Source organism: Leuresthes tenuis, unplaced genomic scaffold (genome assembly GCF_036924035.1).
Source record: "Leuresthes tenuis unplaced genomic scaffold, fLeuTen1.0.hap1 SCAF_15, whole genome shotgun sequence".
Taxonomy (NCBI): domain Eukaryota; kingdom Metazoa; phylum Chordata; class Actinopteri; order Atheriniformes; family Atherinopsidae; genus Leuresthes; species Leuresthes tenuis.
Genome location: NW_027325369.1, coordinates 19,835,310 through 19,860,080, shown reverse-complemented (window position 1 = coordinate 19,860,080; position 24,771 = coordinate 19,835,310). Strand labels below are relative to the sequence as shown.

The 24,771-nt window shown below is 41.1% G+C and overlaps 3 protein-coding genes across 3 annotated transcripts in view; 2 read left to right on the top strand and 1 right to left on the bottom strand.

The window, feature by feature from the left end:
• Positions 1 to 433: 433 nt before the first annotated feature.
• Positions 434 to 3,467, top strand: LOC140270244 (uncharacterized). The gene is made up of 6 exons (XM_072365359.1): positions 434 to 553; positions 649 to 702; positions 2,183 to 2,464; positions 2,926 to 3,045; positions 3,124 to 3,151; positions 3,285 to 3,467. The coding sequence occupies exons 1-6, from the start codon at positions 508 to 510 to the stop codon at positions 3,406 to 3,408; spliced, it is 654 nt and encodes a 217-aa protein (XP_072221460.1). The 5' UTR covers positions 434 to 507; the 3' UTR covers positions 3,409 to 3,467.
• Positions 3,468 to 4,727: 1,260 nt separating this feature from the next.
• On the bottom strand, positions 4,728 to 6,768 carry ptafr (platelet-activating factor receptor). The gene has a single exon (XM_072365776.1). It carries the CDS (start codon positions 6,622 to 6,624, stop codon positions 5,413 to 5,415), a length of 1,212 nt encoding a protein of 403 aa, XP_072221877.1. The 5' UTR covers positions 6,625 to 6,768; the 3' UTR covers positions 4,728 to 5,412.
• Positions 6,769 to 16,924: 10,156 nt separating this feature from the next.
• luzp1 (leucine zipper protein 1) overlaps positions 16,925 to 24,771 on the top strand; it is a 42,418-nt gene continuing 34,571 nt past the window's right edge. Inside the window, exon 1 of the mRNA XM_072366173.1 lies at positions 16,925 to 17,182. The gene's annotated coding sequence lies outside the window, so the exon portion shown is untranslated. The remainder of the gene's footprint in view (positions 17,183 to 24,771) is intronic.

Below are 24,771 nucleotides of genomic sequence, written 5' to 3'. Positions count from 1 at the left end.
CCGCCCTCACTTGAGGCAGGTCTGATGTCATTTTGTCCGACTACAACAATCAGAGCTGTCATCACAACCTGGCCCTGGAGGTGAGCGCTGTCAGAGAAATGTGAGCTTTCAAACCACGTGTGATGAGGGTCTGATGGACTTGCCTGCCAGCTCTGAATTGCAATAAAAGTTAGAGGAGTCTGGTCAACTCTTCTACCTGCAGGTCACAAATTAATCGGCATATTTTAAATGCGACAAATCACTATGATGATTACTTTAAAGTTATCACGCGAGGCAGTAAAAACATTGCAAACAGCTTCTTCCTCCCGTACAAAAACTGGGTTAACTTAATTCATTGCTGCACAATTGTTTTATACATAAAAGGGAACTTGAAGCTTCCCTTTTTTTTTCAGTTTCCCAGTCTCACAGTTCCGCAGGTCTCACCTGCATTTTGATTATAATGCATTGAAGTTTACCTGTAAGACTGTACAAAACTGTTGGGCTTGCCTTTTGTTCATCCCTAACAACATGTTGCTTGGCGTTGTTATACTCCTCTCTCTGCATGAGAGCACAGGTAAGTGTATTTAATTTAATACCGTAATTAATTTATTAAAAGTATCCAGAAATTGAATTTCAAATGCATTGTTATGGTTTGTAATGACTCTTTAGGTGAATCCATAAGCAGCACTACTGTCAGAGAAACTACAATGACTACGAAAGAAGGTAATGCAGCGCTTTTGTTTGTGTTTTTGAGCTGAGTTCATATACCCAGTATAAATATCACAATATGCGGATGATGAAAAGATCTGATGTTTATTTGGTCACCAAAATAAATAAATAATTTCAACATTATTACTATTCGGAGCAACTCCAATATTCTCTCTCACTTTGTTCTATGTGAACTCTGATCATCTGTACAATCATTTCATCAGTTGTTTGTGGTGTTACTGGGTGCGGAAGTGGTTATGTTGATTAAATCACCCAGTGACAGTACTTTAAGAGATAAAGAATTACAAAGTATTTCCTGCATATTACTGTTTTCACGTTGTGAAGAATGTTCAGAACTTTGAATGACAAACATCTTACACCAAACTATGATCTTTTTCTAACCTCAGCTCATTTTGTTTTGTTGTCAAAACTTGTGAAAATGTGAGTAGTATGAAATCAGGGGGTATCTCGTGACAGGAAAACAATAAATATATATTTCCAGGACATATCTTAACATTTTTTAAGTGCACAACACACAAGTTCTCTCGTGTTTAGTTGTTTCGTTTGCAAGTTTTACCACCATCATTTTTAAAAAGATTCCCTGTATGAAATGTAAATAAAACCGAATGTACTCGTAAGCAAATCTTGCAAACCAATATTCAATTGACAATAGAACATAGGAAACATTTCAAATATTGGAAGGAAGACATTTGCATGTTTCATTGAAAACATCAGTTCATCTTGAAACCGATGGTGTCTCAAAAAAGTTGGTAAGGGGTCAGCGAAAGGCTACTAAAAAAACGGTTAAAAAACAAATGCAGGTTAAAGCTCTATTATGCAGAGAAGAAGCCGTGTATAGACATGATGCGGAAACACCAGTCTTCTCTGGACCAAACCTCATTTAAATTGGACTTAGGCAAAGTGAAAACCTGTTCTGTGGTCGGTTCTGTGGACCATCTAGCTTATTATCAGCGTTTATCGCTGAAAGTATGGGGGTGCAAAAGTACTTATAGAATTGGCTAGTTGCACAACTGGAAAGGCTTCATGAATGGTGGAAGATATATACAGGTTTTAAGGCAACATATGCTCCTGTCCAGATAACGTCTTTTTCAGTGAACAACAATTCTAAACCACTTCTAATCCACTGCATCCATTATAACAGCATGGCTTCACAGCAGGAGAGCCGGGCTGCTTTCACTAACTGAAAATATTTGGCCCTTTATTGTTAAATGATGAAGGGACGTTACACACTCGTAAGCATTTCCCTGACCCAAATTTCTGAGACGAAAAAGTGCTGCCATCAAATTTAAGTTAATGCTAATATTTTTCATGAAATAGTCAAATGTCCCAGTTTCAACATTTCATATGTTTTGTATGTTCTGTTGTTAAGGAAATATTGGTTCATGTGACTTACAGCATCCAAACTTCTATCTTTTTTTAACTGGATCTGTAGTTATCCTCCTTTCTGTCTCTTCAGCTCCACCCTCCACCACAGAAAAGCCGCCTCCACTGCAGCTGGTGGCCATACCAGACTATCCAGTTGCAGCAGGTCGAAGAGTCCACCTGCACTGCAGCGCTCCCACTGAACCAGTTATCATCATTTGGTCTTGGAAACACTTGCACAATCAAACCTGGAAACAGGTGGGAAAAGGTCCGGAACTAATTCTCACTGAGCCGGAGCAAAGTGGGGTGTACCGCTGCAATGCAAATATCTTGCCATCTCAGAACAGCGAGAGCCCAGACCACACAGTCTTTATCATTGCCATTGAAACCACAGGTTGGTATTTGTTTGGATTTGCTGTATACATGTATGAAAAACTGAATATTCGTAGGTCTTCATAGCAGTGTTGTCCCATATTTCCAACTGATGGCTGTCAAATGACTCCAAATAAATCTGCTAGATAACTATGAGTAATATTGATGTCAGGTCTAATTCATGGAAATGAACACACAGATAGTAAGCCAGTTCAACATTTAGGACATTTAGGACTTTATGACAGTGAACATTTTTTATCATGTTAATGTAGGCATAATTATTTGCATAGTTTGAAACATCACCAGATATTCTTGCTCGGGGGTGATTAAAGTTAATACCGATAATAGACCTGTGTGAACAGTTTAATAGACAAATACTGACAATAAACAAGGAGTTAAAAATTGGGTGTTTTTAAGTAAGATTTCAGAATGTGAAATGTTAAACTAATATGCAATACTTGCTGTTCCCCCAACTTATATTAGTGGGAGAGAGATTAGGAATAGCTGCCTTCGTACTTTCCCTGAGCATCATCATCTGTCTTCCGTGGCTGCACAGGCAAAGATCTTGTGACACCTTGACCACTCCAAGCACTGCAGTTGAAGGTAAAGACCACAACCAAGCACTTAAAATTTTGATTAGATTGATCTGTGGATCACTTCAACTGCTTTCCTTTCTTTAAGGTGTTGGGAGACCTGAAGTGGCATCAAAGTAAGTCTTGAAAGATCAATCATTTACACATTTTTTTTACTTTTATGTTGCTGTTTGAACTCTAACTTGATGTTATAAACCATCTGAGTCAGAGGAAGTGAACTGCCAGTAATCACAGTTTTCTATTTAACAGAGGAGAGCCACCCCAAGCTGACAGTGACAAAGATGTGTACATGAATTACACAAGCACCAGCACCTACACCAATGTGAATCCCACCATTATGACTGAGGAAAATGTGTACTCGAGTCTGTCATGACTGACGATGTGAGTGAAGGTGGAGATAACAATAACAAGGCAAAAAAGACACCAAGAGAGTGTTTTGTTCCACAGTAAAGGGTAACTTCATGTGGCCTTTGTGTTAGCATGTTAGTTTCCTGCCAGCGTGGTTTTTGTAAGATGTTATCTACTCTCACACCTCAGCTGTTGTAGGCCCCCTTTTTCTGATGATGAGTAAGCTTAATCCTGCTGCCTTCCTCTTGCTGACTTTTGTCAAGAAAAAAAATCTTTGAATCATCACAATTTATCACAATAAACATTTTATTCAAAAACACGTCTTGTTAAAATAGCTCATTTTTCTTTTGGAAGATCAAAATAACACCACGCAAACCTTTGAGCACAGTACAACAGAGCTGCACCGGAAAATGCAAGATGAATCTGCTTTGCAAAAGCAAATAAGCTCGAGGTAACGCAGACTATTAAAAGCATGTAGCTGAAGAATTAGAAGAACTGCTTTTTTATTTCGATTTAAGGCATACAGGCAGTGCAAAAACATCAGATGTGTGAGAGGAAACAGCCAAAGTATGATTACTTCTGCTATCTTGTGTCACAGTGCAGGACACAGTCTGTTTCAGCAAAGTTGATAGAAACGGAAAATGGAGATAGAAAGCTATTTGCTTCGTTTTCTGCTGATATGATGACAAGCATGTTAAATTAGGTTATGCGAATACCAGTGCCTAAAAGATGTGGCTGGGCTCTGAGTGTGAACGTGCTTCACTTTCTCTACAGTTTAAGGCAAGGCACATCTATTCATACAGCACAATTCAACAAGTGCTTTACACATAGTACTTGATATAGAACGTAAAAAATTAATTAATAAAACAACAGAGAAGGAGGTACAGTTATTATTAAGTTATTTAGATTATAAGTTAGTATTCAAAGCCCTTCAATTCAACTCTATGATGACAGGAAGCCAGTCTAAAGATATGTGATATGAATCATTACAAGGTCAAGGGCAAGTGGGGACTTACTTAGTCTCCCACAGGTATCAGTTAATCTCATTAGTCACCTCTTTTTTTTATGTCCCCCTGCTTGCAAAACTTCTCTTTTTAAGTTCACACCGGAAGAGCAGAAATGATGATGCAAAACATTTCAGTACCCATCAGCATTTGAAGCCAAACTGAACTGACTAAACAGCTCTCAGGGGTTTGAGGCCAGAATCCAGGGGACAAGACCCAGCAAGACAGAGAAACGAGATATCTAACACGCAGACTGTGTAACAGGATGTATATTACGGGAAACCTGGTTCACTGGGCCGCAACATAAAATGAAGACTGAACACAAGTAGTTAGGAAAGATATTTGTTTATTTACAATATAAAAAACACATATAAAAGGTTTCAGAACAACAAGTAAATGCTGTTTTTGCTTGACAGCAATGGGGTTAGAAAGAGATATATTGCAAAGTGCCTGAGCTGGAACTCAAACCTGGGTCACCCGCATCTAAGACTATAATCCCCTGTACACAAGTCAGATACGTAACCAGTGGAGCTACATAGGACTCCTGAAATATATCTGTGAAAGTCTGTCACATCACTTTACATCTTTAAATTAATACAAAAAGCTTGATTATGTAAACATTGTATAAGAGTGTTTCCCAACCCCTGTCCTCACAGCAAACAGCCCTTAATGTTTTCTATGTTCCCCTGTTCCAACACACCCAGTTCAAATAAATGGCTCAGCTCTTCAGCTCTGCAGAAGGCTGATGAAGACCCATTCATTTGATTCAAGTGTGCCGGATCAGAGAAACATAGAAAGCATGCAGGGTTGTGTGGCTTGAGGAAAAGGGTTGGGAAACATTGCTTTATAACACAGAAAGAGCTGAAAACTTTGCATACACAAGGCAGCTAATGACATACAGCAAATGGCCCAAGCTGGTTCTCATACCTTGGTATCTGTTTAATCATTAGATATTCATTTGACCTTAGTCAATTCAGTTGATGATGGTCTCTCACACACATATTCACACACACGTGATCTTTGAGTTATTCCTCTCTGGGCTCGTGGTGAATGCTGTGAAGTCTCTGGCTCTGATCTCTACTGTCTAAGGACACATGTGAGGTGACTGTGTGGGAGCAACCCTCTCCCTTTACTAACTTTTTAAAGTGGGCCACAATCAACTTCTGAAACTTCCTTGTGGCAAAATAATAGACCACAGGATCAAAAATGCTGTTGAGGCTCATGAGAGCCAAGGCGATCTGATGTGCGTCGTTAAGTGATTGACGGGTGTCCTGGTCCCAGTCCATGTGGCCCCAGCCTTCTGTGATGTTTAGTACTGCCAGTGCCCAGGGACCTTGGATTATGTGGTGGGGCAGGAAACACAGAACAAATACTCCCACTACTGCTAACAGCATCTGCAGAGCCCTACGTTTCATCCCTCTGGGCTTTTTACGTGAAGTTGATATGGTTCTGTTGGACTTTCTGGATATGCTGGACTGAACTTTTTGGGAGTGAAATTCTGACTGGGGAATTTTTTGATAAAGTAAAGCCTGAGCAATAAGGAAATTGAACACCACAACAAAGGAAAAGACAACGAAAAACATACCAATAATTAAGAAATGAGTTACAGCTACTTTCCTCTTCTCATCGTTTGTTTCGTTGTGGTAGCCCTCAAAACAACGATTGAAGTTGTCTGAGTCTACGTGTGTCCCTTTTTGTGTCATATTTGGAATGGATATTGACACGATGAACAACCAGATAACAACACATACGACGATCCCGCGACACCTGTGGTCTGAAGAGGCCACGTCCAGAGGCCGAGTGACCGCCAGGTATCGGTTGAAGCTGATGGCTCCAAGGAAGAGGATGGAACCATAGGTGTTGATGTAATAGAGTGAGCCCGACACCTGGCACATGAACTCACTATAGACCCAGTTACCGTCACGAATATAATAACCGATCCAAAAAGGAAGAGTACACACATAAAGGAGGTCAGCGATGGTCAGGTTGGTCATGTAGATGCGGATCTCTCCCATGGCCTTTGCTCCACGTAGGCACCACAAGATAAACAGTATGTAGACATTGGCAAAGAAGCCCAGGACTACGATGACAGTATAGATAACTGGAAAGAGCACATAGCGAAACTCAGACTCCAGGAATGCTGAGTTATTGGCTGTAGACTCCACAACAGAAGATCCTGTAACAGCTTGTTCTGCCTGTGGGAGACAAATTATGTTATCAGTATGATGCCTTATCATAACAGCAGTAGAAGTGACAAGCTTATAAAATCAAGGGTTTATTTTTGAGGCAGAGTTCAGGATGAGGAAGTTCAAATGAGCAAGAAAGAAACTTGCAAGTTCTATGTGACACTATCGAGGACTAAAAGGGAGGAATGAAAGTGTTAGCAGAGCACTGCAAACACACTCTTGGCCATTACTGAATGTCATGACACAAAAAAAACAAGGGGACCGAAACCATATTTCGACTTTAGTCAGATTTTGAATTGCTGAAATACTGAAACTGTGCAGTCTACATTTCAGACTGACATTTTGTGTTCTATTATAAACAGCTTTACAAGACAAACAAAATGTACTTTATTTATTTCCCCCTTCACCATCGACCCTCCATCCATTAGCTCAACCCCAAAATTAATTTAGCTGTAGCAAATTGAGCACATTTTGTAAAATACTTATGCAGCTCTCAACACATTAAGAAAAATCATTGCGTCATTTAATATTGTGTGGCGCACTTTACTTTCCTCAGATGCAAATAATATAAGTGCACATGCAAAACAGAGCTTTATTATGACTTATACATGTAAACAAGTGCCAAGAAGTTGGCAACACTCTGTTAACATCTCCATTTGCAGCAGACAGCAGACTATGTTCTGTTTCTTCCTCTGACTCAGAGCATAACCAAAAGTTTGCTCTCACATCTTCCTCTTTGTACAAGAGACCCGTTCCCTCTCTCTCTGATTATATACATACATATATAGATATATACATACTGTTTCCTTCCATGAACAGGAACAGAAATAAGAATACTTTCTAAAGAATTTGAACAACAAGGTATAATTATCAGCTGAGGATAAAACAGGGAGGTTACAACCGTTCTTCCTTCCTGTGGAGCCAGTACACGACTTAAAGTGTTCTAACATACTCGCTATCTTTTTCCTTTACTTAGAAATCTAAGAAGTTCTTGAGATTCGTGAAAGTAGAGACAAGTTGAGGCCTGTAGTTATCCAATGGGGGAAAAACATAGAAGGAAGAAGGAAGAAGAAGCACATGGTTTATTCCACGCAACATTACTTAATCCCATCAGCTCTTGCTGGGGGTTTCCATTCATTTTCATACCCATTTAATCCAATTCAGGGCTGTAAGGGTGCTGGAGCCTATCCCTGCTGCTACTGGGCAAGAGGTGGAGTACACCCTGGATGGGTCACCAGTCCATAATACAGCCACACAGAGACAAACAACCATACACACTCACACTCGCTCCTCAGGTCACTTTATAATCAACCATGTACACATAAACATGCTAATACGCATGTTTTTGGACAGTGGGAGGAATATCAACCAGGAATCCTCTTGCTGTGACCTTGCGTGACCCCTGCTGAGGGTTTGCTAACGAAAAACAATATCAAAACATAATGTATATCAATATCATGGGACCGCCACCTCAAACCACTTTTAAGACATGATCGTTTTATCATTTTTGTGAGTCTTTCTTAGCTTTATCAACTGGACATTTTTCACTGGAGTACTTTCTAAATTTGAGCAGACCATCTTTGTTCTACCCTTTATCGTTTTTATATTGTCCAAAATAGCAATTTGTGTGTTTTTTTCTGACTGTGACATTAAATTCAGTGGTTTAACTTCATAATTATGGAACCCTTTTGAATTAATTTAATGTAGGGCTGATTCACTTTGGCAGGATAACTATTCTGACCACCTTTATTAAGTCATTTAATCATTTGACACTGAAAGCAGCTCTTCCTTGTCAGAGCAGTTATCAATGGGGTTGGGCAAATATTGTGTAATCTGTCTACCTCATCTTAAAAACTTCCATTTTTCTGTCTTAAAAGCGTGATGACATCTGGAAACAACATAAAATTGGAGGCAGGCATGAGCGAAATTTTCCATTGAGCACAAACCCAATTTCTCGCGAAGCAGGAAGATTTTCTAAAATGTAGCCAAAACTAAAATCTGTACTGTGTTAAATAGTTTGAACCTTTATTCAACAGACACAAGTAACAAAAAAAAATTGTAAATAATTTCAGGGTCTTCACTGTTTATACGCCATCTTCTTTAAAAAAGTTCAAACAAATCTAGAATTTGATAATGGTAACATACCCAAAGCAGTGGGGAGAAAGGCATGTTTAGCACTATGTGACATCACCATATCTCTTAATTCCACATATAGGTGATTCAGGAATCATCTGTGCATACTCTGTGTGAGCAAGAGACTCATTCAGCTGTTTACCAAGACACTCCTTCCACCACTGAACACCACAGGAAACTGTATTTGCCTGTAGCTATCACACGATGCAACTCCACCTTCAGACCACCAAAAATGATTATGCACCCACAAATGTGCATAGTCTAGATATACTTTCTAATTTACTATTTTACTACTTAGTTTGTTATCTATCATTTATTACTATTTCTATTTCCACAATTACTGTATTGTTGTACAATTAGATTGTTTTTATGTGTGTATTTCTATTCTAAATTCTACTATTGTTGATTTAATATAGCTCCACTGAAACACGGGAGCAAAAGAATTTCCCCTCGGGGATTAATAAAGTATGTCTAAATCTGAGGCCAAGCTGTCATAAGTCATGTAGAATGAGATCTGGTATTGTCCTGCTGAACTATTCATCAACCTCCAGGAGAAAGACGTCACCTTGATGGTAGCATATGTCTCTCCATCATTCAAATATGCATGTATGCCTTTGCATCAATGGTACTGTCACCCATATGCAAATCAATCCTATCATGGGCAGTGATGCACTACATTTCACTGATAACAGCCTGGTGTTTCGTGCTCAGAGGACTTGGCTGCATTTCTGCAGAGTTATAACATGCATTCAGCTGATTTTCTTTTCTTTAAGTGGTCAATAATGATTTTCTAAAGGAGCTTGGCAAAAAGTGATGAACCCTGACCCATCCATGTGACCCTCACCTGCCACAAGTTAATCTATTGATTGTTGAATCTTGGTAAATGGTATTACTTCTGCATTCTATAAACGTTTATGTATCTTATTTATTTAGTTTTTGCCCCTCTTTTGACTGTTTTGAATGGGTTGGTGGTACTAAACTCTGCGTTTGTTTAGCTTTACTGCGAACAGTGAAGCGGGCAAGTGGTGACACGACTTTAGTAAGTTAAATAAAGCTTCAACTGACTTAACAGGTTTCCTGTAGATGAAATTTGTCCCCTCAAAAGTCTTTCACTGGGCAATTAAAAATGTGGACAGTTGCTTTCCATCTGGACGTATTGAACTATTTTTTCATTTACTTTGTCTCTTTTACCATTTACCATGACACTGGGCTCATATAACCACATTTATATATTATGCTGAAAAACATTGTGCTCACAGTGAGAATTAAAGCTTGTTACCTTGCGATTAGTTCTGGTTACGAAGTGATGGTTTAAAAAAATATGGTTAGGTAACAATTTATGCTAACAACCTATTCCACAATCTGTTATAAATTAGTGGCTTCATTAGTTGTACATTATGTTGTTTATGATGTGTGACAAGCTATCAATATTCTGAGCATAATACGGTCCCCAAGTTCTTCAACTACTTCAGGTACAGTAGTACTTCACAATGAGAAAGAGAGAAATTATATTTTGGACAATATTTCCTAAAACCATATAACACCAAACTCCTTCAGAGGTACATATTTTACAAAGTGGCCCTCTAACGAGTATTACATTGATTTTCAAAATTATAAGAGCACTACAAAAAGATTTGCTTTCTTGCCATCTTTCAATTGATGAATTATTTGCTATTGGTACAACAGCAAGGACCTGCTATCCTTTATACACACACGCACGCGAAAGAAATACAATTTTTAAAAAAATAGAAAAAAAGATAGAAAATAAAAACTTACAGATATATCATTCATTTTCTTCAATGATGAACGTCTCACTGCACATTTAAGGTCCCCACGGAAATGAGGGCGCCTGACCCAAGCGCTGTTCCTTTGACAGAGTGGGCGTGGCTCTGTGAGACTTTAGTGTTATATGGTTCCTTCCGAGGAAAGACCGATATGGTGCAAGACAATTTTTGACGTTGCAAGCTCACGTCTGCTCAAATGAAATGAAAGCAGACGACGGCTTTGCCGCAACGCAGGAGTTTTTCAGCTGCTTTTATTCCCATGACAGCAGGCTTCAGCACAGAAAATTAGTTTTTTTAAGTTCTCCTGGGCATTAAGGTAGCATTGAAGCCCTTAACGAGTTCAGTTTGTCTGTTTGCTATCTGTCTACTTTAACTCCTGTCGTGCACATTTCATTGATATATCTATATTTTAGTATATCAAAAACCATATTGATTATTCAACATATTGTTAATGATTTCACTGGCAGTTCAAGTGTTAATTAAATTAGTCCTATCACCCCTATATTTTTCTAGTTCAGATTATCTTCTTGCTAAAGTCTCTTTTAAAAGAGTTTTTTCTTATTGAAAGGAAAAAAATCAGCAGCAGAAGGCTTTGTTGATTTTGTGATCTTGGTTAAGATTATCGAGGCTGTTAGCAGCCTGAAAGGAATAAGCCTACAGTACCTGAGTAAAAGTAAAGGTTATGTTAGACTTAATAAAAACCATAAAAAGTAAAGGTACAGAATTGCTCCAATTTATATAGTTTTTCCTTGATGTAAGCTGCATCGTGGTGTTGTAGTGATGTTGGCTTCTTAGGATAACAACACTGATGTCATTGATGCCACAAAACCACAAACTAAGAAAGTAGATTTCTGAAAGATATGTCCGTGTGTGCCTTATGTTTGATGTGATGAATGCTCTGGGATGAAAAAAATAAATATATACCTCATCCCAAGTCTATCTTAAATGTCTTCTCGTCTTAACACAAGATCCAGATAAGTCTCAGTGAATGCTATATGGAAACTGTGTAGCCTCCTGTTGCGGCTCATCAGCGGATGAAGTCAGCAGTAATGCACGTTAACCACATGGTGGAGGTAGAGATTCATCAAGAGGCCCAGTGGTTCCATATTTGAATCTGTGTACTCCAAAGGGAAATGATTTCAGGCAGGCCCTGTGCAGTTCTGTCTGCATGAGCTAAATGAACCACCACTCTTACTCTCTGAAGCAGCAACACCACCCACCTCAGTGGTAAAGGTTTCATTCCACCTCCTATGTACAACCTCACAACACAATGCAACACAACACAACACATCCTCCTTTCCCTGGTGCCACAGTATAATTCCTGGATTAGGGTTAACGAGCCTCCCCAACCTTATTGCTGTTATTATGGCTTGGCAGTGGAACAAGACAGCAGAGCTTTTGGGTGGTTGCGTGCCCTGCATGACTACCAGACCTGCTGAGCCATTGCAGGGTATGCAGACCTAAACTGTAAAATATCTTTTCACATGCAACACATGGATGGGTGTGGATTCAGAACATTTCTCAGTTAGCTGCTTTGATTCGTCTTGGGCATGATGAAACGGAGAGCAGCTTATGTGAGATGTGGTGTGGTGTGGAGTATTGGATATGTTTTGTATTTGAACAACACGTGTCCATCGGTCAGTGTGAGCTTTTTTGTGTGAAGTCTGCATGTTTGGTTTCTTTTGGGAACTCTAATTTCTTCCCACAGTCAAAATACATGTAGGATAGGTTAAGGGGCAACTCCAATTGCTCATTTACTGTGAGTGTTGATGGTTGTCTGTACAGGATGTACCCTGCCTGTCACCCAGTATCAGCTAACACTAGCTTTGTTGCATCTTGGACCCTGGTACAAACTAATGTAGCAAAAGATGTAAGCAATACAAGATGAAGCACCGACAAACACTTTACTGTTAACGTCACCTAAATGCATTTGTTTAATGGTTGCATTCCACTAAAAAGACTCTACTTCATAAAGCCATTTCGAACACAGGTTCTCACAGGTTGTAGTCATGCGGCAAAAATAAGTTCATGTAATTAATGCTGAGAGTTAGAATCTTGAATAACTTGAAAATGCTTGGAGGTTCTTTCCCTCATACACCGGCACTTGCTCCCACCCACACTGAGAATAAGTCACAGACTCTACCAGTCGTGACATAACAGGAGTATTTGATGCCTTGCCTAGCCATACCCGAGTTTCCCATCTTTGAGCTGAGTTAAATGGCGCCTGCACAAAGCAATGTCACAGAATTGATGAAACACACATGTGAGGGGAATCAGTCTTTGCTCTAAACATTGTTTGCTCTCATAGCACTAAGCTAGTTCAACCATGATGATTAGTCTATACTTCCACAGTAAATATACCTAGTTTGATAGCACTCGTGCGACTGATGATGATCATCCACGGTTTATCGTTGTATGTGATCAATCTTAGCTTCTTTATCTCACGTTTATTTACTTCAGCTGTGTTTATGTTAGTAACTTATGAGATAACTTTACGCATTCATAAAGCCAGCCATCAATCCTAAGCCATCAAGCTGGACCAGCTTTAGATGTTTTGTAGTACATATTAAACAACTGGGATGCAAATACACATACTTTACACTTTCATCTGGCTTCTGTCTGTAAGCCTTTACTTCTTTTTCAAGTAGCGACCCCTGTATGGCCAGCCCTGAAAAAGAAAAAAAAAGTATAATCAGACACAGGTCCTTGCAGGTGATTGCTGATGTTCTGCACTCCTGCACAGCTCCGTCTGAGGAATCTTTTCTCTTAAGGAGTGGTTGCACTTTGAGTCCAGGTGTACAGAGACAAAAAGAGGGAATGCTGCCAGGTACTTCATAACTTTTTTTTAAAACTTATATATACAGGATGGGAAGAGCACGTCAGAAGTCAGAGTGATGACGTGGGAACACAGAAAGGGTGTGTGCTGATGAGTGGCGCTCCTCTTGTCCCATTAACACCTTTTCACAGTTACACCTTCACCTCAGCTTGACCTCGAGGCACTTTGTCTCTGGCAGCAGGCACGAAACGCCCATGTTGGACATTTTATACAGGAAGGCTCTAAGATCAGCTCACTTCAGGAGGGCAGAAAGGAAATAAGAGGTTGAGAATTGAGAAATAGCTGCACGTCCTGCCTGGCAAAGGGCTCTTGGCAGACTCTAGACGTGTAGGTCTCTCTCAGGCAGATTTACTGCATGCCAGAGGCTGAGGATTGAGGAATGTCCCCCTGCAGTGAGAACGAGAGGGGCATGGGAGGGTGAACTAGACAGGCCAAGGCATCTGTACTTCAAGATGATATAGGACCTGACAGTAAGTCAAGACTTTCAAAGGATTTGGAGCTCTCTGACCGTCTCATGGGACATTCTGTGTTTCCAAATTAAGACATAACAACCTCAAATATCAGAATTTCATAAGCCGTTAGAAGTCACTTAACACTCATTTAATTGGAAAAGACTGTTTAAGCAACTGAGATTCACATGACAGTATTATACAAGAGAAGCTTCCTTTTAAAATGGACACTTGAAAACATGGCGTGTGCCTGATGGCGTAGGATAAGCGCATGTTTCCTGACATGACAAGCTGCCCCACATTTTGATCCACCAGAGTTACATCTGTTTGAATACTGGCCATAACCCACTCTGTGAGGACAGTGAATTATGCTCACTAATCCTTATCCGCTCTGCGAAATGGACATAAAGTAGGAAAGCTTGAGCATAAGCCATATTGTAGCATAAAATCCTTTCACTTTAGTCTCATTTTAGTTTTCACATTTCCATCATGTAGACAAAGAAAAATATCAGGTGACTGCTGACCTAAGCCCTGCACTTTGTTCTATTGGCTGCTTGTAATTTGGGTGATCTGCACATGATTATTTGAGATTTTCGAATGTTTCAGTGGCTGAAAGTCACTCTGGATACGATAAAATGCCAAAGAAGTGAAATGCAGTGCTACAGTATTCATTTGTGGCTTCTTACTGGAACAAACAAAATCCTGGCTGGTGAAGTATGTTTTTGATTAGGAAGGATGTTGGCCAGAAACCTGCTCTTCCTGAATCAGCTGCTGTGTGTGTGCTGCAGTATGCAGCGTAGGAGATTGCATTCCCTATAACCCCAAACCTTTTGCAGGAGAGTGCAGTCTGTGCGATGCATTCACATTTATATAATTTGATATATTCAGGCAAATTTCCAAAATGACAGAAAATTGTCTGTGCATGAGCCAAAGCTCTTAAGATGGATGCAACATGGCTGATATGCATCCTTATGAAATAGGTATCTTCCGTGCCTGGCTTTGCATAAATGTCATCTCACTGTTTTTTCTGCCTTGATGGATTATTTGTACGTCGGCCCTTTATAAATCCTGGGTCGTTTTAATCTGTCTTTCATTTTTTTTTTATGCTCTGAAATATGTGGAAGAAGAATGCGCAGACTACACTCAAATAAAGTTTATTCAAACATTTTTGAGCGCTCATACATATTCATATACACCTGCGCGAGGCTTTGCTGCCGTGGCGTTCAAGTGTCTGGGCATGCCAGGTTATGCCTTTGACTTGCAGCTGCCTCGAAAAGGATTTGATTCCTCTTTGATCACTTGGCATCTTTGGTATCTTTCCCCACCTTGAAAAAGGTGACCGTATTATTTATACCTCACTTAACCCTTTATGTCAAATGATACGAACAGAATGGTATGTCCTTTGTGTGAGAGAGGTATGTTAAAAGTGTGGGAAACAAAGGCTCAACTGAGGGACTCTCCACGAGTGACTCATCACACCGTCGATGTAACAGATGTATATGAGATTTTAGTGTCCATTCACTGTATTTTTCAGCCTTTAATTAAGTTTGTGTGCAGTCTGCGTGGGCAAGACTTCACCTGGTCGCTTGACTGCTTAATAAATTCAAAAGGGTTAGAAGGTATTTTATCATCTATCTGAAATAATTTCCACTCTTACATGACTAAAAGGCAGTAAAAACACAGAAAGGAGAATTTACTGCCCACCGTAATCATGCTGCAATAACAGAGTAAACAATACACCTCTGTTCCAGTATTAGACTGAATTACTGCAGTGCTTTTCAAGAGAGCACAGTCATTTGCCTCTTGGTTGCACACCCAAATCTACATGATAGAAAGGTTATAAGATGTGACGATGGAAATCGATGTTTTGTCTGGAAGGCCAGGCTGCCGAGCTGCTCTGAATTTGGATTCAGGCGAAGGAGATGATCCAGCGTTGCATGGTTTAAGTTGCCTGAAAGTTCCTTTCCAACATCATCCACCATCAAATAGCAATCGACACAAAACAGATCGTTTGAAAGTCATCTTGGTGTCACAGTATCTGATTTTTAATACATGACTGTCACGCCCAAAATCATTTAAGATAATAATAAAATTAAACTTCTATGAGAGCTATTCTTTGTTTCATGAGTCTTTTGTTTCCGTTTTTCTGGCAGTTGAATTACATTCATAATAGGTTGTAAGTATATTTAAGTCTGCATTCAGTAATGTTAAAATATTATCAAGTGTAAATCACTAACACACTTGATATTTAAAACTTTAGATATAACAATTATTATCAATACTGGTTGAAATTATCCCATGATGTCACAAAGTTAAAAGAGGAAGGATTACAACAACATTTCACTGATGGCCACGAGAATGTTTACTATTCCTTTTTTAGATTTTGAAAAAAAAAAAAGTTTTAATGATCCTAAAGTAGTTTGATGTAAATAACAAGTCTTGTGTTGGTGTTTTAAAACTCTTGTTTCCGTAGAGAGTGTCTTTATTTAAACAGTGCACTGAGATATTTCCAACAGGCTTTGAGACAACTAATTATAATGTCACTCGGTAGTTATTTTTTGCACCACAGTTGGACTATTTTAAGACTAGCAGCTATCCCATATCAAAAACGTTTAAATATGAAGAGATTTAAAGTTGTTTTGATTTTAATTCTGCCAAATAAGATCCCTATATGTTAAATGTATTCTGGGCGTATTTCCTCCACAAAAACCTCAACAAAACTTTCTTTAAATTCCACATGACATCCAGTGTTGTATACCTAACTATGTTATTTGTACTTTTTAAAAAAGCCTATAAGGTTCAGAGTATTTTGGTGGGGATTAGTGGTTTTTGGTTGTTAAGTTAAATCTTACTTTAAGGCTGTATACGCAGCTGTATTGTAACCTCGCTGTCGTTGTATCATTAATGTCTGAATGGAGAATTTGTGTTTAAGTGACGGTGTTTTGGCCGGTGGAACAGAGTTAAGAAGAAGTCTTGAATATCTGAACGCTTGCTTGGGTTCATTCCTGCTCACTGGCCACACTTGCGTGCAGTTCAGTGGGAGAGAGGGGCGGGACCTTGAAGCCGGGAAGGGCGTTCTCTTTGCGGTCAGACCGAGCAGAGTCATCCCGAGGGGTGGGTCCTCCGCCAACAGAAAAGGAAAGCCCACCTTTTTTCATTGTTAAGGACGCGGTGGAATGTGACGGTTTGATCTCAAACGGACCAGGGAGGGGAATATCCGAGAGGAAAGGACCAACGAAAGGGATTTAGGGGACGAGGGAAACAAAAACCAACCCCCCTCCGTCGCCTCCAACTCTCTGGTCTTGTCTGAGAATATGTGGATGAACTTGTCCTGGTCGTGTCGGCTGCAGCGAATCCCACCGTCCGCATGAGCCCGACCCGTGTGAAGTTGTGGATTAACCGCGAAGGTAAATTTGACTCCTTATACTTGAGCGTGTTTGGTGTTGGGTGGAAATGTGTATCGGTGGGGGTAAGACAGCGGCTTCCTGAGTTGGACCAAGCCAGTTGCGACTGCAGAAGTCTGAACTGCGGCAAGTTTTTTCGACCCTCCTCCCCGTCTTCGTCCTTCTCCTCCTCCTCCTTCTCCTGCTGCTCTGCTCGCCAGCGGAAGCATCCAGGTCTGCGGCGAAAACCTCAGGTGGTTTAAAATACAGCGAGAAATCGCTTATATTCCGTTTTTGTTACGACGTGGCAGTTTTTAAGAGGCTGGGAGTATTTTGAGGCATAATTGTTGCACATTTGCTTGTGTTTACTCGCATTGTAATGCCAGCGTTTACGTACAGGCTGCTGCGTTTGATGCTTAGTTCAGGACATGCAGTCAGAAAACATACAATAATGTGTGCGTCGGCGGCTTGTTCGTGTTCTTGACATTCATGAGCTGTTTCAGGTTGACTGTGCTGGTTTCCCCCCTGTTTCTAAGACTTCTGGAGTGTTAGGGAATTTTCGCAAATGAAGTCAAAAATGTTTTGGCCTCTTCAGGGTAAGTACCGGCAACATAAGCAGGCATACTAAGAATTTAGTGGCCACAGAGGCACTGCTTTGGCCTCATTTCCTCCAAAAACAGTGGGACAGAAAGGAGGAAATTTAGCTTTTTAACTGTTCAAACCAGCACAACTCGTGTACGAACACATGGCATTTGTGTTTAGTGTAGTTCCCACATAATCATGGTTTTTAAATGATAATCTTGACTGGCCTTGCTTATATTTTGGTCCTGCCAAGTTGGAGGGTACAAATCAGAGAGTCACATGCCATTAGGTGAACATAAAGAAGAGATGGGAAGTGAAACGCCTGTTGTTTGGTAAAGCCTTCAGTCTGTAGCACCAACCGGCACATTGTTAAAGCCATTTGGCAGTTGTGACAAGAGACTGAATTGTGTTCATATCTCACTGTGCATTGGTCTGCATGGGAACGATGAACCTTCATGTAGCCCTAACAGATGTTAACCTCCACAGCTTGGAAGTGCAGACATTTAACATGGAAAAAAGGTTTGACTGTCGACAGGAAGTGAGAATCAAGTCGAGACCAAATGAACAGAAGTTGACTCTGTAAGATGGAAAAACAACAGTGAAAGTCACAGGCCCATTTGAATAATTTGTTAAATGCCCAGTGCTGCAAGACATATGTGATATCTGTGTTTGTTTTCTTTCTCATGAAGGAATGTGTCATACCGCATGGCCTACATATGCTGGTATAAAAACAAAGTGGCAGTCTGAACAGTATGTGCCCTGTGTTCCCTTTCCAGAACTCCAGTAGATGAGTGTGTGTGTGTAAGCAGCAAAAAAGGTAGTTGTGGTGGTGGAGTACTAATCTGCCAGGTGGGGCTCGTAAAGAGCTGCACAGGGAGGGAAGGAGATGGTGGGGACCTGCCTTGACCTGTTTCAGACTTGAAGGAGACAAAAAAAGAAAAGAAAAAAGAATCCCTGATGACTTTCCAGTAAGGCTCACCCTCCCAGCCAGCTGTACTTTATGCCAGTTGAGCTGCCAGCCTCCACTGCTGTGGGCACAAGCACTTTGATGGAAGCTTGTCGTCGTGGTAGACATTTGAAAAGGCTTTCCTTTGGTATTTCGGGTGGGATTATTGCACTGCGTGTGGAGGGAATGTGTGCAGTTTGTGCCGTCAGTTTGGAAATGTTGGGAGGAACACAATGGGGGGGGGGGGAATCAAATCCCAGTCGAGACGGAGATGCATACGTTTCCCCTGATTACTGCTTCCTTCTGTGCATTACCAGTCCTGGGAAATTATTCTTAAAGTCGTGTCGGGCAGTTTGATGAGTTTGATTGCACAGCCCAAAGATTCTTAACATTAACACAGTAGGAGTGCTTGTACCGCCACCACCTGTTTTACAATCCTAAAGTGACTTTGATGCCAAGAAAAGGTCACACAATCTGTCCTGTCCAGGAGATGTCAACTGCCATGCGAAGTAATAATCATACCTCTCTAGTGTCTTTTATGACATGGGCTACACCACGCATGATTGGTTTTCCACTCCACAGAGCGATGCGAGCGCCCTATGAAACTTGCCTGCACTGCTTTGGGTGAAACCAAAAACTAATCATTATGGGTGTCCAATAAGGGTAATTATCAGACTAAGCGCTGGACCTGGGGATTACGGAGTGGCTAAATGACTGCTTTGGGGATTAAATTAAAATATTGAGGTTTTCTGCCTGGGAGAATCAAACCACGGGGAATGTCAAGCCCAGCCTGCGAATAGTAATATTACTACCACTCTGCACATTGGGGTGTATGCACAGGCCTCGCTGTTAGTGTGGGACAGTCACACGTACGTGTGGAAATGCAGGAGAAGGATGCTGACGTCATGCGTTTCAAGGGCATGGAAATAAGAACGGATACTGTTATTGCTCAAGTAGATGGAAAACCACCAGAGATTGTTTGATAGTTTTTCATCCAAGTCTGCAGGGACTAACACAAAGAACAGAGACGGTGTCAGCTAACACCTCCTCAGCTCGTGTACTAGCTCTTTTTTCCCTTTACTAGTTCATATGGATTCTTTAAGATGAGGCTGCTACGTTTTGTTGTCTAACAATCTTGGTCATTTTTTTTCCCTGACTCCATAGTATATAAGACAACAGGGAAATGACCATATATGGAGCCTATATGAATTGAAATGGTACATTTATCAAAAGGTCATTTTAAACCGATACAGGAAGTTGTTTCCTCAAAGTTACAACTTGAGAGAGGGAAGTCGGCATCAACACCGGGATGCAAATGCGTACAAGTGTCCTTTGCAGCATAGCCTGCACATCCTAATAAGCTGTAATTGAGAGCTGAGATGGATTTAGGACCGGATGGTGTCGGTGTTGGTTGTTATTATCGGCAGGCCTTTGCTTTTAGCCCCAGTTACTTGTTCACCCAGGAATAGAGCAGCGGAAGATGCAGAGGGACGTTACAGGCTTTACAAACAGGGGCCTCCTCGAAATAGCACAGATGAATCATGATCTCTCCCATAAAGCCTTGTACAAAGGCCCACGCACAGCCTTGTGAGTGTATATCCTTTATGTGTGTGTGTGCGTGTTTTGTGATAATGCAATAAACCGCTCAGTATCCCGGACAGAGGCTGCTGTTGACAATACGCAGGCCAGCTGGAGCTCACGTCTGCGTAGCGGTTGACTTGCAGGAAGATGGCTTAATTCCACAAAGACGTCTCTGTGAGACTCTGCATGTACTTGCTGTGTCTCTGGAGTGTAAGTGAGAAAAAGAGCCTGCAAATAGTTTCACTGCTGATAAATCATTTCTCTTGGTTTCAGAGCAAAATGCTAAGACATTGCTCAGATTCCAGTGCTTCCTTTCAGGAAATCTTCTCTTTATTTTTAAATTTTTTTAAAATGTATTATTCCAGTGTGATCATTAAGTAAATATCCCAGGATGAGAGCTTTTGATGGATCCTCGTCTTTATCCGTTCTCCTCCGTCTTCCCTCTCAGCTTTCTCTATCAGTGGTGGGCAATGATTACAGATGGAGTTCAAACTGCTGTGTGGATTCTGCTTGTACGCGGGTATTTTCTGTGTTCTGGGGCACTGTTGCTTGGGGCTGTTCCCATTCGTTTATATCTGTCATCATATACTAGCGGCTGAGTGTCGTTCACTCAGCGAGCAGTAGCTAAGAAGTACATTTCAGCTCCGAATGTTCACACGCCTCCCTCAGTCTTTCATTAACACATACACTGACACGCACACGCTGTGTCCTCTCGCTCTTTCAGCCACGCCGAGGCGAGAACGGATTCTTTTCATAGACACTCTCCTGCATGCGCGCACGTGTGAATGAAATCCCATCAGTTCTACCCCAAACTGCCTCCTTTTGAAACTGACATTACTTCTTAAAGTCTCAGTAATGTCTTGTGTTGCAGGTGAATGTTAACTTCTTTTTTTTGTTGTACTGAGGCAAATATTCTTGATAACACAACAAAAGTTTTTCCCCTTAAATTGACAGGACATTCTCTTGTGGTAGACCTATTTCATATTGTGTCATATTAACTAACTCTGCCTGGATGCGGTTGCTTTTATTAATCCTTTCAGGCCGAGTATGCTGTAGTGTCTCGTATACTGCGACCTGTGATACTGAGCCGCATTGCAAGGCTGAGTAACTGTATTCCATTTATTCAGATTCCATGCTGACATCTCTGGTATTTACTGACCTGTAAAAGGTTTTATTGAATTACTGGGTGGCTATCAAACATGTCACATGAGCCGATGGTTATGAATCAGGGATTGTTTTTGCCGAATTGGGCTGTCGTCAAATGATCAGCTGTGCGCACTTACAGCAAACTAAAGTTGGTCTAATGCAAGTGTCCGAGTGCTTTGATGAGATGTTTTGTCTTTGAATCTTTGACGGCAGCTTCTCTCTCTCTCTGACATTTCTACGTCCTTGTTTGGAGGAATCCTCCCTGCTCCATGCAGAGCTGTGTGGTGATGCTTGTACATAATGTAGTTCCTGTACTCACTGAGCTGTTTGAAAGGACAATCCTGTTTGCTTGAAAGGTGGAGATTTCGGCTGGATAATCCTAATAACAAATACAATCCTGTATGACAAGTTAAAAAACTGATACAGGTGTAGAAGCAGAATTTACAAAAGTACACCTCGAAAGGATTTAGAGGTTTAGCAAAGATACAGAATGTAACAAAGGAGAAATAAAGTAATCTGAATTTATCATTGGTGGGTCAAGCAGAGAGATGATCCTAATCGGTTTGTCTTTTTTCCAACCTTACCCTCCAGTTTTGTAGTTCTCTAATATATGCTGAAGCCGATTGTGGATCAGTTTGTTTAGTCTTCAGACTTTACAGCGAACGTTTTCTCACGTGAGTCACCTTTTGAAGTCTCTCGTCTGTCTCTTTCCAGCCCTTTTAGACAATCCCACTATTCCTAGTGAGTGTGACCTCATACCACCGCTGCTTATACTCTGGATTATCTGTGATCATTTTATGTGTTGTAGTTAATACAGATGAGTCGTAGCTTCTTCCTTCTGTCAAGTGGTCTGTTTTCTCTCACACTTTAGTTTTGAAACGCTCCTGCCAAGAATGTGTTTGTGGTTGTTAAACGTATCCTGATAGCAGCAGGTGATAAGTCCTCTAATGTTTAATCGGAGTCTTGGCCAGGAACTGCCGCCTCACATGGCTGGAGTTTGGGCCACATTGACTTTGTAACGCGGTTCACTGTGCCTCCATGTGTGTGTTGTGCACACTCGAGACGGAAGCGTTTTGTCTCGTTTGTCCAACTTGTTTCTGTGTGAGATTTAGGTTTCTGTTGGACTCCAGCAAGTTGTTTCACAGAAAGTCCCCTGTGCGCCTGTTTTGCTCCTACAGGCTTGTCAAAAAAAAAAAAAAAGAAAAAATGGCTACCATGTCGATCCTGGAAGAAAAGGGAAAAGAAGTGCAAAGGAAACAGACCTCTAAAGCATGTAGGAGGCACAGCGTGGCTGTGGGAAGAAAGGGAGGAAGGGAGCGAGGCGTTTTTAATAGGGGAGAGCTAAAGTTAAGACATGGCTTGTGAATTCCTCAGGCACACTTTTATTTTTTTAGGTGTTCTGTTCATTAACTGACCAATATTTCCCCTCTCTCATTGTGATTATTATCTTGTCTTATTCACTTTCTCCTTCTATTCTACCTCACTGAAGAGAAGACCCCTCCCGTCCTCCTCTCTTTTCCTGCCCCCCCCCGGCCTTGTCCGCCTGGTGCAGGAGTATTTTTGGAAGTTAATGAAAAGAGAAATCTGAACTGCTTACCCTTAAAAGGCATGTCTGGGTCAGATGAGTGGAAACTTGTGTTATTAATGTCCTTAACATTTTCTGTGTGAGTGGGTCATCTGTGATTATAAGTATGGTGCTGTGCGGAGTGCAGGAATTCTGCGGGTTGGGGGGACTTGGAGGGAAGGAGGGTGGGCTAGGAAACGGGCCTACATCTTCAGGAAGAGAGGGGGGTCACGGGCATATTTGCAATATTTCAGGAGCCATTCCAGTTTGGTTCAAGATGCATTCTTCTCCCGGAGAGATGTTGATCTAGGGAGGGGAAGAAAGGTGAACACCACGCTCCACTTCCTATCAGTCTCGTGATGCCTCCACATACTTCATACATGTGAGAGAAAGTTATGAAAACACCACCTCATGCCGCCGACATGCGGGACACACAGATGTGTGACCCCACCAGCAAGTCTCTAACTTCAGTGACATCCATAAAAGGCTACAAGTTAAACCAAAGTCCTTCACGCAGCAGCAGGGTTTGTATGGCTTGGGCACCGTCACTACGATTTAATAAGTGTTTATGTGCTTACATATGTGCTGTTACGCGTCTTTCAACCTCTCTCCAGTGGCTTTACAGTGACCGCTACTCTCCCCTAGAGCTTCTGATCATTCAGTCTGTTATTTGCAGTCAGATGGCTGCTGACTGACGTGACGGGGGCTGGCGGGTCTTTGCTGTGGGGATGCCAGTTCAGCGCTCAGCAGAGGTTCGGTTCACAGCGAGGTCACGGATGAAAGTCTACAGCTATATTCGACCAGCTAAACTTTTATTCGGCTTCATTCTCGGTTACCGAAACTGTATACTCCGATGTACCTTAAAACCCCTTCTTCACACAAGCTGAGAAACTCTCCTCACGCTGCCGTGTATGGGGAAGCCCGTAGAGGCGAGGGATTCGACGTGCCTGATGTTTCTTGTGTTTTGATCACAGTCGGGAGATGTGAACAAGGGAAACGCAGCCAAAAACAGGAAGAGTGTAAAACGAGACGAGCAAAAACCTGAATTTTCCCCGCTGCTGAAAAATATTAATGAGCAATAACTCAATAAGCTCAGTGTGCAGAGGGAAAGACGTAGTAGGAAGCAGCTTTTATCAGGATTCTTAAAAACTAAGAATCTGAGGAAATGGAAGATGGCCAACCAGTGTCAATAACTATTAAAGTGGCACCCAGACATTAATTTTCCCGTCCTGTGTGCCTGGAGGCGTGGGCGTTTGTTCATTTGATCAAGCGATACTTGAGCCGCGACGCGTTGGATTCTCACACGCACTTCCTTCGCAGTCCGTCTGGTGACACACAAGGTGTTTCGGCTCCTACTGTACAAGGGATTTCCACAGTCTCACACTCACTCTCACACACTTTCAGTCTGACCTGCTCAAAACCTCTAGTCTACAGGGCGGCTCTCAAAATAAAATTCCTCCCGCAGATTATTTTTCTTGTGATCAGAAAATATACATGTTCTCAGAGAGAGAGGAATGTTGGGACGCCATGGTAACCTAGCTGTTCCCCTTCTTCTGTTTCTCTTGTCCTTGGCTATTATGCCCTCTTTCTTTTTTTCTTGTTTCACATTCAAACATGATGTCTCGTGTTTTTTTTTGTTTGTTTTTCGTTTCAAATTGCAGATTTGATACATATTGTTATGAGTTTGATGTGTAAAGTTAATTTTTTTAAAAACTTTTTATACGTCTTCCTTGTTTTGCTGTGAGATGATTCTGGTATTGTTCTTTGTTCAAAACTAAAGTGGTAAGATGTTTC